Raw genomic sequence first — 15036 nt, 5'->3', positions numbered from 1 at the left:
CTTCAACTACTTTTGAAGTGGACCACGTGAAAAAAGCAAAAATTCTTCAAATGAATTCTTTTGAAAATATTTTAGGGGGCATCATCTCTCAAATCAATTTCTCTTTATCCAAAACATGTTCATCTTGACTATGCTATTACACATACATGCACTTTTTATCACCAACTTTGAGCTTTAACTCAGCAATGATCAGGATCAGAGAGAGAGAAATAAGACACAAGTTTTGGTACCTATGGAAAACAAAAAGTTTTGAGATAAAAATCAGTCCTAATGAGAAATGGAGCATCTCAGTGAGAAACGACCTGATTGAAAGGCACCCTTAATAAATGGCAAGGAAAATGGCATGGTGCTGCCACCAAAAGGATCACAGTAATGGTCAAGACAGATTCTGTGACCCAGCAGACAAGCTGGGCAGCTCATGAGCTTTGGAATCAGGGATGAGGATGGAATATAAGGAATTTAGGTGAGCTACAAAAAGGGTGCAATAGCACACAAGGAACATTTCAATGGGGATTATGAAATAAAACCTATATTAGGGGAAAGTGTATTAGTCATTGTTCATGAACACTTGTTATCAGTGGAGTAAACGCAGGTTGAAAAAGCCAGGTATGTGTTTTGTTCGTTCCGACCTGTCAGATCGGTTGCTGTCTGAGGTTCTGGCAGGGCCCCGGTGTGGTGGGTTGGGGTGGGGGTGTTGTGGGGTGGGGTAGTGATGCAGCCTAAACTTGTCACAAGGCAGGCAGGACTGTTTTGATTGTCATATGTCATGTCATACTTAATATTTAAGTTAATATTTAATTCAATATTTGCCAGGGGAATTCTGATGGGCAGATACATCCCTGGACAAGGAAACAAGTAATCAGTATTTCCTTTAACATGCTGAATACAGATTAACTTTCCAACACACCCCTTTTTGCAGTGACATTCTAATAGTGTACACAGGGCTCACAGAAGGTGTTTGCTCCTTACAGTCCATTAGGCAATAATAGGAGAGACTCTGTAAAATAATCCCAATGTACACCTATGTGACGCACATATAGCCAAAAACTACTGTTTGCATAAAGTCAAAATAGTTTGCAGAACGCTTGATATGAGAGATTAGTGGGGTTAAGACATTTGGAAAAATGTATGGAATTTAATCTGTTATACTTCGAAGTGGATAAAGATGGATTTGTTTCAACAGGGATTTAGATTAAGTTCACATTAGCTATTAAACCTTTGGATTTTTAAGAAGAAATTATCATAAAGAATTATTGAATGGATAATCTAAGAAGGTGAAGTAAATACCTTAGGGGAAACACAATCACCAAATAATCAGTGAGAGGGAAATACTGACTTAAGATCAGCAGTTTATGAGCCACAGGCCTATTTAGTTTATCATGGCTGATCAACTTAGATTTAGCGACCTTGGGAAAACAATGTTTTTCTGCTCTGATAGCTGAAGTATCTGCTTTTCTTAGCAGGAAACAAAACAATGAGAAGGAAGATAGGTGGGAAACCTCTCAGTGTGTAGTTAGCAATTCACATACACATTAACAACTACATTAGCAACTCAAACAGGTGGTAAGCCTACTGTATTTATGTGTGTGAGAGATGACCCTGTATTTACATTCACATTCAGCTGATGCTATATTTAGCTGATGTGTTTATCCAAAATGACTTACATAACCGTACAGACATATACTCATCAGTATGTGTGCTCCCTGGGTATTGAACCCATGTCTCAGGAAAGGTACAATATAGATACATGATATGCAGTATTCCTTTTACAAACACATACTAATAACTCCATATTCACACACACCAAAAAATGATGAATCTTTCTCTCTCTCTCTCTCTCTCTCTCTCTCTCTCAGATAATCACACACACACAAAAGAAAAACGTGTCACTTCAAGCACCTTTTTTACCTGTAGGCAAAAACAAAATGTATGTGGGTGTGTGTATGTGGATTCATATCATATCATCCAGGCATCATTTTAGTTTGACCTTTTCTAGACATTCATATTCATTTGGTTTACTTGGACGAATTGTCTCTATAAAGAATGTCCACTTGCAGGGAATTGGAAATATGCAAACCAAAACTTAAAGAAAAATGGAAAGTTTAGAGGGAAACCCAAATACATTTACATTTAAATATAGCCATTTGACAGACCAAAGCAACTAACAAATGGGTTACAAAGAAGGAGGTGTGGTGACTTAGCTGATATTGTCTTCTAGCCTGTTCGTGCAGAGGGGTATTTTTTACAATTTCCGCCTATTTTTCACTGTTTCATTTCAAACTTGAATATCTGTGGTTCTACACATTGCATAATAACCATTCATGGCTTAAATTAAAAGCCACTCCACTTGGACCATCAAATGAAGTAAGTTAAAGTTTTGTATTATGTCATTTTAGTTTACATTTCAGAGCAGCACATATAAATGATTTGTCAGAAAAAACATAAAACACCTATTGTTTTTTTTTAAGTTTCAGTGTAGAACTCGGTTTTGAATGTCCAAGGAAACTAACATTTTCCTGGTGCAACAACATCTTGACAGTGTGTGTAAATAAATTTAAGCAGATAGACAAAAGTTTACAAGTGTTACACATCAGTTTCCATATGGTGTCTTTAGACGTCTCCAAGTGTCTCATAGCCTCTCCAAACTCACCAAGCACAAAAGCAAATACCTATCACTGTATAACAAGCATTCAAACTTTTGTCTTTCCTTCTGTACTACAGCAAATCATTCTGAATTCTTACAGTAAATCCAAGAGTGGTATGACGTGTAACAAAGTATTCACCAGTCTACCCATTTACGCTGTCAGACCATTTCATTCATTCTTCATTTCCTTGCTCAAAGTCGGGCAATGCGCATATCTTTTTAAACCTGAGAATGAGTATTATTGGATAAAATAGGTGCCTATCACCTATGGCCACGAGGAGTTCAAGAAGATTGAGATTGTATGATATGGGAAATAGAGACGGGTTTTTTGCTGTGATGTGAGTACATAAATAAACCACTATAATATCCTCAGTACTATCCAGTGTCATCATTTAGTTGTTTGAATAGCGATTTCATTAGAGAAAACAAGACATTTTGGCAAAAATAGCATGGACGATTAGTTTGAGGAGGCATCAAAACTATGCGCACAGCAATGGGCAGATCCAGTTCATCTTTTGCCTGTTTCAAGTGAACTGTTGGACACAGGCATTTTATATTACACGTGATTGTGACAGTATTAGTGCTTATTTACTTTTCAAACTGTTTATGGTTAAATGTTTTTTTTTATTTGTGTTGCTACATACCCTTAATTACGATGTTATCAGCTCTAGAATAGTGCTTCTGCATTAACAGGCTAGAGGACTGTAGCAGAACATGATAAAAGGAGAAGGGCCAGTGTATTCGGTATGTGCTTTATTCAGATTTGGTGTTTTGTTTTTCTCACAGATCTCAAAGGCCCAGAGTGATGGTAGGTATTTATCTGACTTAAAGAGACCTCTGATGAAGCAACAACACTCACATGTTCACTATATGTAATGTTCAAATGTTAATCAATGAGTAAGAAGACATAATTATGATAAAATACTGATGTGTTGTAATAAGGATCATTACAGGGTTTTCCTATTTGTTGTAATCATACATTGTTTTTCTTCAGTCAGCACCCCCACATCAGCACCAACCACACTGCATGTGATCATTAGTCTTTGTATCTGTCAAATATCATAATGCATCCTATGAAGCCTGCATCTATAAGGCCCTATAAGGCCCTATAAGGGCATTATAAGGGCATTCAAACTGTCTTATAAAGTAGCTTTAAGCCATTGTAGCGCTCATTATAACTATGTACATGTTTTCACAATGACTCATAACCACCTTTATGATACACTTTGTCAGTTAATTGTAAATGGTTATAAATGAAGACAGAATAATGCACTATAAATATGTGATCATTAGTCTGTGTATTTAAATGTGAAGACATATAAATAGTTATAATGAGTGCTACAATGACTTATAGCTACTTTATAAGACATTATTAATGCCCTTATAATGCCTTATAGGGCCTTATAGAGGCAGGCTTCATAGAAAGTGTTACCATTAATTCATAATTCATGATATGATGCCTATACAGTGTGACACTCTCTGGTGATTTTGGTCCAGTTACAATCATCTTTGAATTAGTTTGGCAAGACTGTAAAATTGGATTCTAGACTTGGTTTCCTTTTTTCTTATGAACCTGTACGGCAAACAGTAGTACAGAAAAAAGACACATTGACCCTAACGGGCTTGACATTAAAAAAAAAAAAAAACGATGACAACATACAAAAATAATCTTTTTTTGTGTGTGACATAAGTGTCAGATATAGAAAAGATCAATACAAAAATATAGGATGTTAAAGTGCATAGGAAGTTCTGAAGGAGTGTCAACTGCTCTTTGAAATATGGTAGTAAGGATATACTTCGAAACATAAGGCCAGTAACATGTTTTTATAATTTGTTTATTAAAAACAGTGAATATGTTTATAGTTTTATTCTTTTAGTCACATCTCAGATGTATGTGATGCCTCTTCTGGTTACAGAGCCACATCCCATCAGGAATTTGACTGCTGAGACTTTAAACACCACAGCAATAGAGCTAAAGTGGGACCGACCAGAGGACTACCAGAGCACTTACCGTTACCAAGTCCAGATCTCTGGATGCACATCGCCAAACCGTGATGCCTCAACAAGCGAGGAGAAGATCATCATATCCAGCCTGCCTCCAGGAACCAGCTGCAGATTCAGCATCTATGTTGAGGTTATGAATGGCACAAGGGGAGAGGAACTCAATATCTCCCGTTATACCAGTAAGATTTTTCTAACTAAACTTTCACTCTAAACGCTAATCTAAATTATGAAAACTTTTGTCAATCTTAGGACACAACCCATGTAGTGTTGCCAACCCTGAAATCTTAAAATGTTTCACTTTCTGAAGTTTGTGTAACCAAATTCAGTGACTATTCACTTCAAGGACTAAAGCTGCTAAAATCATGATGCTGTTGCCATACAGTTATAGGGAGCACATGTACAGACAGACCATAGACCATGATATAAAAATCAGTCAGTTTACTCCAACAATCTCTTTCCAGCACAGACTTGGTCAAGGCAAAGACTGAACTTAGAAATAGCTCCAGTGGCAATCTAAGGAGTCAACAGAAAGAAACAAGATGTCATTAAGTCAAAAGTCAAAAAGGCTAAACACAGATCATGACTGAGCTCTAGACGGCAGATTTGGTTGCTCTCAACTTGAGCGTAGGGAGGCAGGGGCTCCTTATAGTAGAAACTAACATACCCATCCTTTACCAGGACGGCCTCTGCTGAAATGCATCAGCACGGTTTACACCATGTGTTACAGCCTGGATTCATCAGTTTGTCTAGGTAGTTGCCTAATGCCTTAGGTTGCTCCTTCTTCTATGTAATTCTGTCTGGATATTTCTGTCACCTAGGGCCAGAGACTGTGCAGCCGGTCATCTCAGACCACACCAACAACTCCATCACAGTGAGTTGGAGTCGTCCTAATGGAAATGTGGAGTCGTTTGAGGTTCTCCTGAACAGCAGCAGTAACATCACCAGGAGCCCTCTGCTGAACTCAAGTGTCAACTCCTATGAGTTCAAAGACCTGTCAGCTGGGAAGATATACACAGCCACTGTCACAACAAAGAGTGGCCCCTTTAGTGAAGAGTCTGAAGTAAATACAACTGCTACCTGTGAGTATAAAAATACTTTAGTTTTATTGGTGAAGACGTTGTTTATACATAGTAGAAGGAGATTTGATAATGGGAATTACTTTTTTTCCAGATCCCAATCCTCCGGGGGATATCACCATGAAGAATGCGACTACAAATTATATTTTTATTAAGTGGACTCCAGCCCTCTTGATGGACAACTCAGATGGTTTTAACTACACAGTGAACATCAGTAGTTCATCAGGGACTACAGACTATAGTACCAAAGCCTTAAATCAGACCCTGACAAACCTTAAATCAGGAACACCACATATCATCTGTGTGAGAACAACTGGACCACTTGGCCTTCAGAGTGAATCTGTTTGCAGTGCACATATCACTACAAGTAAGTACAGAGAGTCATGGTGTTTGTCAGGTCTCAATGATAAATGTTTTTATCGTTCATCGATCATACAATTCCTCTAAAAAGTCTAAAGTATTAGCTGAAGAAATGATAAGTCAGTGTCAAATTCTGGGATCCTATTTTCCCTATTTGTTTACCACTGAGAAGTTTCGACACATGTATGTTGTTAAGATTAATAAACACTAGACCCAGATTACGTCGTTGATAGAGGCTTTTTGAAAACATCTCCTTTATTTTATTGTAAATGAAGTAAATTCTAACAGATTTCATGATGATATTAGTCTGCCTATACCATCATCACACTTTATATTAGCATGTGATATTTTACAGAATGCTTCTTCTATTTGTAGAGCCATACCCCATCAGTAATTTGAGGGCTGAGCCTTTAAACACCACAGCAATGAAGCTTAAGTGGGACCAACCAGATGAATACAAGGACACTTACAAGTATCGAGTCCAGACCTCAGGATGCACATCTCAATTCTCCAAAACAACAACAGATGAGAATATCACCATAACTAATCTCACTCCAGGAACCAACTGTTCATTTAGCATTTACGTCCAAACTGCAGATGCTGTTGAAGGAGAGAAAGTGTCAATCTTCAGTTATACCAGTAAGACTTCTGTCACTCATCCCTTCTCTTAGAGAGTATGAAACTGTATGTTCCACTTAGGATTCAATCCACATACCTCTGCCTTTCTTGTCTCTGTTAGAGGATGTGGTTCATTCAGCTATGTATGGCTTACTGACCTCCAGAGTAATTCTGTTTGGATGTTTTATATTTCCTGTCACCTAGGGCCAGAGACTGTGCAACCGGTCATCTCAGACCACACCAACAACTCCATCACAGTGAGTTGGAGTCGTCCTAATGGAAATGTGGAGTCGTTTGAGGTTCTCCTGAACAGCAGCAGTAACATCACCAGGAGCCTTCCGCTGAACTCAAGTATCAACTCCTATGAGTTTAAAGACCTGTCAGCTGGGAAGATATACACAGCCACTGTCACAACAAATAGTGGGCCCTTTAGTCAAGAATCTGAAGTCACTACCAATGCAACGTGTGAGTATCTGAAAACTCACTCTCAATACAAAGATGTGTGTATCAGAAAATATGGCATCTGTCTGATAACATCAGGATTCAGTAATTAATCAAGTTCTTCCTGTAACAAGTTGTTTCTTCCACAAACTCCACATGATTGGAGTTTCACCGTAGTCACCCAACTTTCAGAGTAACAAGAACATTTACAATTCCTTTTGTTGGTCATGTAGGACTGATAAACACATCTGGACGATACAATATGATAGTTTTCTGCTTTGGGTTGGAAACCACATGAAAACATACACAAACAGCTTATATGGCACATTGTCACCAAAGTATATCAGAGAAATCCATCAGTTATCAGTGTTGAGTACTAATCAAAGGAAATGATGGCTGGATTTTAATCTTCTCTTTTTCCAGATCCTAACCCTCCAAGAGATATTTTTATCAAGAAAAAGACTACAAAATCCATTTTTGTTGAGTGGGCCCCTGCCTTCTTCATGGATGACTCAGATGGTTTTAACTACACCGTGATCATTAGTAGTTCATCAGGGACTGCAGACTATAGTACCAAAGCCTCATACCAGAACCTGACAAACCTTTCATCAGGAACACCACATGTCATCTGTTTGAGAACAACTGGACCACTTGGCCTCCAGAGTGAATCTGTTTGCAGTGAACATGTCACAACAAGTAAGTGCAGTAAGCCAGGGTGTATAGTTAGTGTGCACTGACAAAGGACTCTACTGCTGACTTATCCGCACTAAACATGTGTTTTCTTCTGAGCAAAGCATGAAAGGATCCTTAATTAATAGCATTACTATTCATATACACTGAATAGTGGGGACTTAATTCTTCTAGTGCAATACAGTTTTTGTCAAATTCATCAAATTCATCAAATTTCCCCTCACAGTACTCTGTAAACAAAGTGAAGGGAGGGGTGTAATTTGATTGGCTGTTGTGCTCAAACAACCGGAATCATGGACTGTGGACCTTTAATACATTACACATTCTTAAGTAATACTTTTTCCGTCTTCATGCAGGACCTGAGAGTGTCAAATCTGTACAAGTTGATATTGTAAAAGAAACATACATGAGATGGAAATGGGCTCCTCCACCTGACTCTAAAGATGGATACTACTATCGAGTGAACTTGACAAATGAACTTGACAATATTAACCTCACCGATGTTACAAATGACTTGAAATTGGAGTTCAAGCAGCTGATACCAGGAGCCCGTTACAACATCACTGTCACCACATTTACTTCTGATGGCACTGATGGATCACCGGTGAACAATTCCGCATGCACTGGTGAGCTCAAATTTCTCTCAAGTCTTGACCGAAAGGCTCTTAGTCTGAGGTGTTACAAGAGACACCCAATACACATGAGGTTGTATGAATCAGTTATTAGCTTTCCAGTTTCACAGCAGAACTGGGGTGATAGCTGGTCAGAGATGTATGTGTGTGTTCTGGACAGAGTAGTTCTCTGTGTTTTCAATGTGATTGATAAAGCTGGCACACCTTGAAGGGTACCACATGGGAGTACTTCAAACACACTGCAGAATGTGTAGTGTAACATGGATTAGCAAATATGGCTTATGCTAAATTGTGATTTACATGAATTCCTTTTATATACTGGTATACATTTTTTTCTGTTCAAAGATACTAGTGGACTCACAGAGGACCAACTTAAATGTGTTGGTAAAAACCATACACCTGTACTTGAATTGGAGTGGAAAAACCCTAAAGGACATAACTCTGGATTCAAAATCAAAGCCAAGACCAATGCTGAAGTCAATGTCCATCTTGGAGAAGAGAAAACTTGCAATGAAACATGTGTCTACCGCATAGAGAGTGATCTTACATACAGCACAGAATACAGTGTGACTATTTGGACAGTTGGATGTGGGAAATCGGGCATGATTACCACGACTTGCAAAACAGGAGTCACAGGTAGAATGCATTTTTTACATTAACTCAATCAGTAATTACTTATTTGTATTTGGATGATGCCACTCAGTGTTGGACAAGAGAGGAAGAGTTAGGCCTGTTTTTGGTTAAACTGTTGACTGGTGGAAGTAGTGAGTTATGAAGGAAGATAAGATATTAAAGAGCTAATAAGTGCTAACAAGTGAAATTTAAATAATTACCGTATACACCTCTCCCCTTCCCTAGTACCACCTGTTGTGTCTGACAATGAAAAGGTAGAAGTTCGCCCACCTTCCCACAATAAAGTTGAGCTGATTCTTGATCCCATTTTCCTGAATTCTTCAAATGGACCTATTCTGGAATACGGTGTCCTGGTGTCGCAGAGTATGTGTTTGTTTTCTCAGCGTACAGCATGTGATGCCTGTGCTATTAACACACTTGAACACTAATCATAAGAGAGACATAACTTTGATTTAAAGAGGTCATGGTTTAGTTTGTCATCATGACAGCTGATGTCCAAAGACATAACAGTGGTATGTTACTTTTACCTGTAACTGAATTATTTTATGACATGATTGTAAGTAAACATCAACCATTTTGAGAGCTTTCCTGACTGGGCACTAACTGTAATGACAACTTTTGGTAAGGCATATTAACTCCCATGACATGTTTATATTAATATTATAAGTTCAAGCAAGGTGCAAGTATAAATATTTACTTTCTGTAATTTGTCACTCTTTTGTACAGGTGAAAACCCCACTTTCAAGAAAGATGATTTAGTTAACTCTTATGATGATTGGCAGAAACATCAGGATTTAAACTACCTTGCCGTTTTAAAGAAAAATGAAATTAAAATGGAAGAGATCTCTATCATTGTGGGAGAAGACAGCCCTTTGCGGGAAGCATACAGAAATGGCCCTCTGACCCCTACTAAAACATACAGGTATTGAAGTGGCTGAGCGAGTTATAGATGGAATTAGCAATGATGATAGTAGAGATCCTGTTCCTTTCTTACTTATTATTCTGTCTTAATCTATCTGTTGTCTTTCTTTCTCTACTCTTTCTTCTAATTTCATTTGTCCATTATTTCTTGTTAGTTTTGCAATTGTCACCTGTACTGCCCTGCAGATGAAAACAGATAAACATGTGGACATTCATGGCTCCATTTGCTCCATATCCGGATTTTACAAGACTGTATATCTTAAACAAGACCCACGTATGTCCTAAACCTCTTTTTCAGGCATTCTATTTATCCTTATTCTCTGTGAATGATGTATAGTCTGCCTAACAATGACCTTTGCCCCCAGTGGTCATCACCACGGCTGTTGGAGCCACCTGTGGGATCTTGACCGTCTGTCTATGCATTGCTATAGCCGTCTTCATCTTCTTGAAGAGGTGAGTAGTCCTACACCTACGCTTCTGATAATCCTATCATCTGCTCAACCTTCTGGAGCAGGTGAAGGATTCTGAGAAAAGAGCTTTCTTGTTCATTTTCAATTTTTTTCCATTTTATCCAGGAAAGCTTCAAGAAGACCTGCTTCTGACATTCCAATTAATACCATCAGGTGATTGTTAAATTTCCACGGTTGATAGATAATTGACAACATTTTCAAAGAATGCCTTCTGTTGAGCTGCTGAAGAGATAACACTCATTCTTGTCTTTTGGTTTGTTACAGAGCAAAAACGTGAGTCCCCATCTCTTCACATTTTACCTCCCAGTACTATATATATATATGCTGTCAAAACACATGATGTCACAACACAGATATACAACTATACACACAAGCATATCATAAGACACATAATGAGCCCTTCTATCTGTCTGGTTAAACAGTAGTGTGCCTTTGCTGGTTGAGGAGTTTGACGCACACTACAAGAAGCAATCTGCCAACACCAAATGTGGCTTTGCAGAGGAGTTTGAGGTAAAGTCAAACTAACATCAAAGTTTCAACAGTCCTCTGTGGAGCACTGACCTTAATAAAACCTTAACTTTTAGAACAATTCTGATTTCAAAGCAAATAGCTTCTTTCTTCTATTAAGTTTCTTCTGAGGGAATTGTAATAATAAAGGACTTTTTATCCTCTTCTGAAAAGGATCTGAAGCTAGTTGGTACGGCCCAGTCTACAGCCACTGCCAGTGCATTGGAGAACAAATCAAAGAACCGGTACAGCAATGTACTGCCATGTAAGTGAACATTTGGAAAGAAGTGTTCTTACTAAATAGAAAAATATCATCTAGCACGGTCCTGCTAAATCTTCAGGGCTGTGGTACTTTGAGTTTAAAGAATGATTGAATTATTTTAGAAGTATTCACAGTACTACTAGGATTTATTTAAATCAGTGTTATGATGATAATTAGTCTTAAAAGACTAACACTACAACCCTGCTGATCTGAATTATGCAGTCTGCACATTACATCACAGTCTGGTGCTGTTTCCTTATCTGGTGATAATTTAATCCCATCTATTCTTACCATGCAGATGAACCATCCAGGGTCAAGCTATCCATCCTTGGCAGCCAGTTTGGTGACTACATCAATGCAAACTACATTCCGGTGACTCTTGAACCATATTTGGTCCTTCCTCTATGTCCTTGCCTATGTCAATAGTTGGCAGTGAAGTTGATGTGAAACTGAGAGCTCTGTGGTGTGGCTTTGCAGGGGGCAAACTCCAGGAAGGAGTTCATCGCAAGCCAGGGTCCTCTGCCTGCCACAGTGAATGACTTCTGGAGGATGATCTGGGAGAAGAACATCAGGACTATAGTGATGCTGACCAGGTGCAACGAGCAGGGACAAGTGAGTTCAAAAACACACTGCAAACACACATGAATAAACACACACTGATGACACAACAAATTAGGCTCTGGGCAATAGCTGTAGGGGTGGGAGACTGGGGACAAACCACTGAACCACCTCGAGTGGTAAAAAACTAAATGCAGAGAGTAAACTTAAAGACTTAGGGTATGAAGGGTATAAAACAGGCAACCGTTCCAAAAGCACAAACAATTCTCAACATCCGTTTACACACAAAAGGTCCAAAAACACCAGAAAGATTCTCCAGAAATTTGAAATTTCAAAGAAGACAAAGAACTCACTAACGAGACAAGAAAAACAACCTCTATAAATATCCCAAAGAATACATAAGGAACAGTTGAAAACACCCAATCACAAGGCACAGGTGATAACATCAGGTGATAACATCCGGGTTACGTAATGCTAGCGTTGGTATAGCAACTGTCACTCAAGAGTCGTTCGAAAGCCAATAGTACATCACCCGGGCTCTTTTTGGCGCTCGGTCACTTTTTGCCATGACAGAACCATCAACACCAGGGAGAGACATAATACAAAACTAACAAAAAGGTACAAATGAGGACATCTATTGGCAAAAAAGGCTCAAGACACTGTAACATAACAACAAATGACTGACAATCACATTTTTAAACAACATAACTACGATGAACTGGTCATTTACATTGTGTAAACCAGGGGTTTTCAACTGGTTTTGTCCCAGGGACCACCATTCTGACCAGAAAGTAATCCGCGGCCCACTGATGTGCCAGTGATTCCCAAAACATTTTACAGTCCCGTACCCTTCTTTTTCATGTTTGTAACCGCCGTCACGCCCCCTCCCCCCGCACACATATTCTGCCTATAATACTTGTCAGTGTAATTTCTTCACTGAATATGGGTCTACATCAGTATTTTGGGCAATGCGACTTGGCTATTCAGACATAAATATGTCGACGGGCCGAGGTATATTTATAAAAATAAAAAAAGTCAATGGTGAACTGATCAACATAGGCTCATGTCGCGGACCCCCTGCAATGCCGTCGCGGACCACCAGGGGGCCACGGAACCCTGGTTGAAAACCCCTGGTGTAAACTGTAACAGAATTAGCCCCCTCTCTTCTCTAGGTGAAATGTGAACAGTACTGGCCGGCTGAGAGTAAGCACTACAACAACATCATCGTCAAGACAACTTCTGAAATCACTCTTGATGACTGGGCCCTGAGAGACTTTGAAGTCAAAAATGTGAGTTCCTCCTAATGCGTGCAGATTTAGATTTGAATAAAGTAAAGTTATTAAAATACATAAATAAATACAACATAAAGACAAAGACTTATGAAGAGTTGAAAATGTTATGTCTATCCATCCCAACCATATTCAATGGCTCAGTGAAAATGGTAATATGTGCCTGATTCCAGGTGAAGAACGCAGAAACTCATTCTGTGCGCCACCTCCACTTCACGGCCTGGCCTGATCACGGCGTCCCTGAGAGCACTGAGCTCCTGATCAACTTCCGTCACCTCGTGAGGGAGCACATGGACCAGTACTCCCTCCACTCCCCCACCGTGGTGCACTGCAGGTGGGTCTCATAGACCCACATGACTCAGACAGCGGGCATAACTCAGCGATGCTACTGTGTACTGCATTTTAAAACAGAATAGTGGGAGAAGAATCTACAGTATGCAGCCAGGCTTCAAGCATCAATTAATTTATCCATTTTTCTCATTTTTGGCTCCAGCGATCTGATGTGCTACATATTCACAACCTACCTACACCAGACATTACTGTAGAGCCTTCTGTAGGTGTTGTAGGTCTAATTCAACGAAACACTGATGAAGGAAGGTGCCTGCTTGAAAACCTCAGTGAAATGCTCACAAAGGCAGCTTTGTTATTGTTGTTGTATCCTGCTGCTCAGGTTCTATGTTTGGGCATGTTGTTGTGTTTAGCACTTGTGGGCTACAGACAGCGCATGTGGCAACATGCGATGTGTGTTGTGGCTGTCACCATCCAGTTGTGAATTGGTATTGTGTCCTGCTGCGCAGGATCTATGGTTGGGCAGTTGCTATATTAGTTAGGTTAGGTTGCTGGGTATGAGTACTTGCATGTGACAGTGAGAGATTTGACTGCTGTGGGAAATCCCATATCAATATTTTCAGGAATTTAACATCTCTTCCTGTGTATGAGTAAAAAATCTGAGCCAGTGCTACCATTTACAGAGATTTTTTAAATTGTAACTGTGTTTTCTGTTTTTCTGCACCTTCCTCAGTGGTGGAGTGAATCGGACAGGAACCTTCATTGCCATCGATCGCATTATCTTCCATATTGAGCGTGAACGCATGGTGGATGTGTCTGGAATCGTCTATGACATGCGTATGCACCGGCCATTCATGGTAAAGACAAAGGTGAGGGACACCCAGCCAGTCAAACACCGACAGTGGGATTTATTTGAAAAGCTTATTTACACAGTTGTTATGCAATTTAACATTCCTGTGCTGACAGTGGGACATACCTAACCTGACCCCAATATGTTTCACGCTAAGCTGCCTAGCATGTTGCATAGTTGAACATGAAGATCTAGTTGATTAAGGAGATTGTGCTTTGTTTTGTCTACAGTGCCATTATGTGTTCCTGAACCAATGTGCTTTGGACGTCATAAGGTCAAAGATGGGCACCAATGAGAATCTGACCTACCAAAACACAGAAGCAACCCACATTTATGAAGCTATTTAGGCAGGTTGACTACAGCAAATTCAACAAATGCTCAAAGTAACAAAGCACAAAAGTGTGCACAATATTTTGCCCGTGACCAAAAAAGCTTAACATGTTAATAACTGCATTTCTGCTGTATTTAAATGTTTGTTATCAGTGGTGGAACATAACTAAGTTGGCTACTTTTACTCACTGTACTTAAAGGGAAACTTCTGGATTTTTAGATCTTCTTTGATCCAAATGTATTAAATCACATCAATAACTGTGATTTTGATCTTCCGGTCTCTGATGAAGAACCCATAATCACAATTCCCTCTCTTAGATTTGTCGACTCATATTATGTTTATCAACTTGCAGTTCTGTCACACTAAGAAACACACACACATACATACATACATACATACACACACACACACACACACACACTCACAGACTGTCCAAAACACAAAATCTTATATCAATTCTGA

General features: G+C 39.2%; 1 protein-coding gene across 1 annotated transcript; it reads left to right on the top strand.

The window, feature by feature from the left end:
• Positions 1-4560: 4560 nt before the first annotated feature.
• Positions 4561-14590, top strand: LOC122131248 (receptor-type tyrosine-protein phosphatase eta-like; the record flags this gene model as incomplete). The annotated part of the gene is made up of 22 exons (XM_042706136.1): positions 4561-4827; positions 5467-5727; positions 5819-6091; positions 6460-6556; positions 6824-7167; positions 7567-7839; positions 8190-8459; positions 8811-9101; positions 9324-9461; positions 9825-10020; positions 10175-10293; positions 10385-10472; positions 10595-10642; positions 10754-10762; positions 10912-10999; positions 11171-11261; positions 11557-11630; positions 11736-11870; positions 12989-13105; positions 13279-13439; positions 14127-14262; positions 14474-14590. Coding segments are annotated over 22 exons (3593 nt in total), but the record flags the coding sequence as incomplete, so codon positions are not given.
• Between the last annotated feature and the right edge of the window lie 446 nt (positions 14591-15036).

Source organism: Clupea harengus, unplaced genomic scaffold (genome assembly GCF_900700415.2).
Source record: "Clupea harengus unplaced genomic scaffold, Ch_v2.0.2, whole genome shotgun sequence".
In the NCBI taxonomy this organism is placed as follows: domain Eukaryota; kingdom Metazoa; phylum Chordata; class Actinopteri; order Clupeiformes; family Clupeidae; genus Clupea; species Clupea harengus.
The sequence above is the reverse complement of the archived record's forward strand: the minus strand, read 5'-3'. Positions and strand labels throughout refer to the sequence as shown.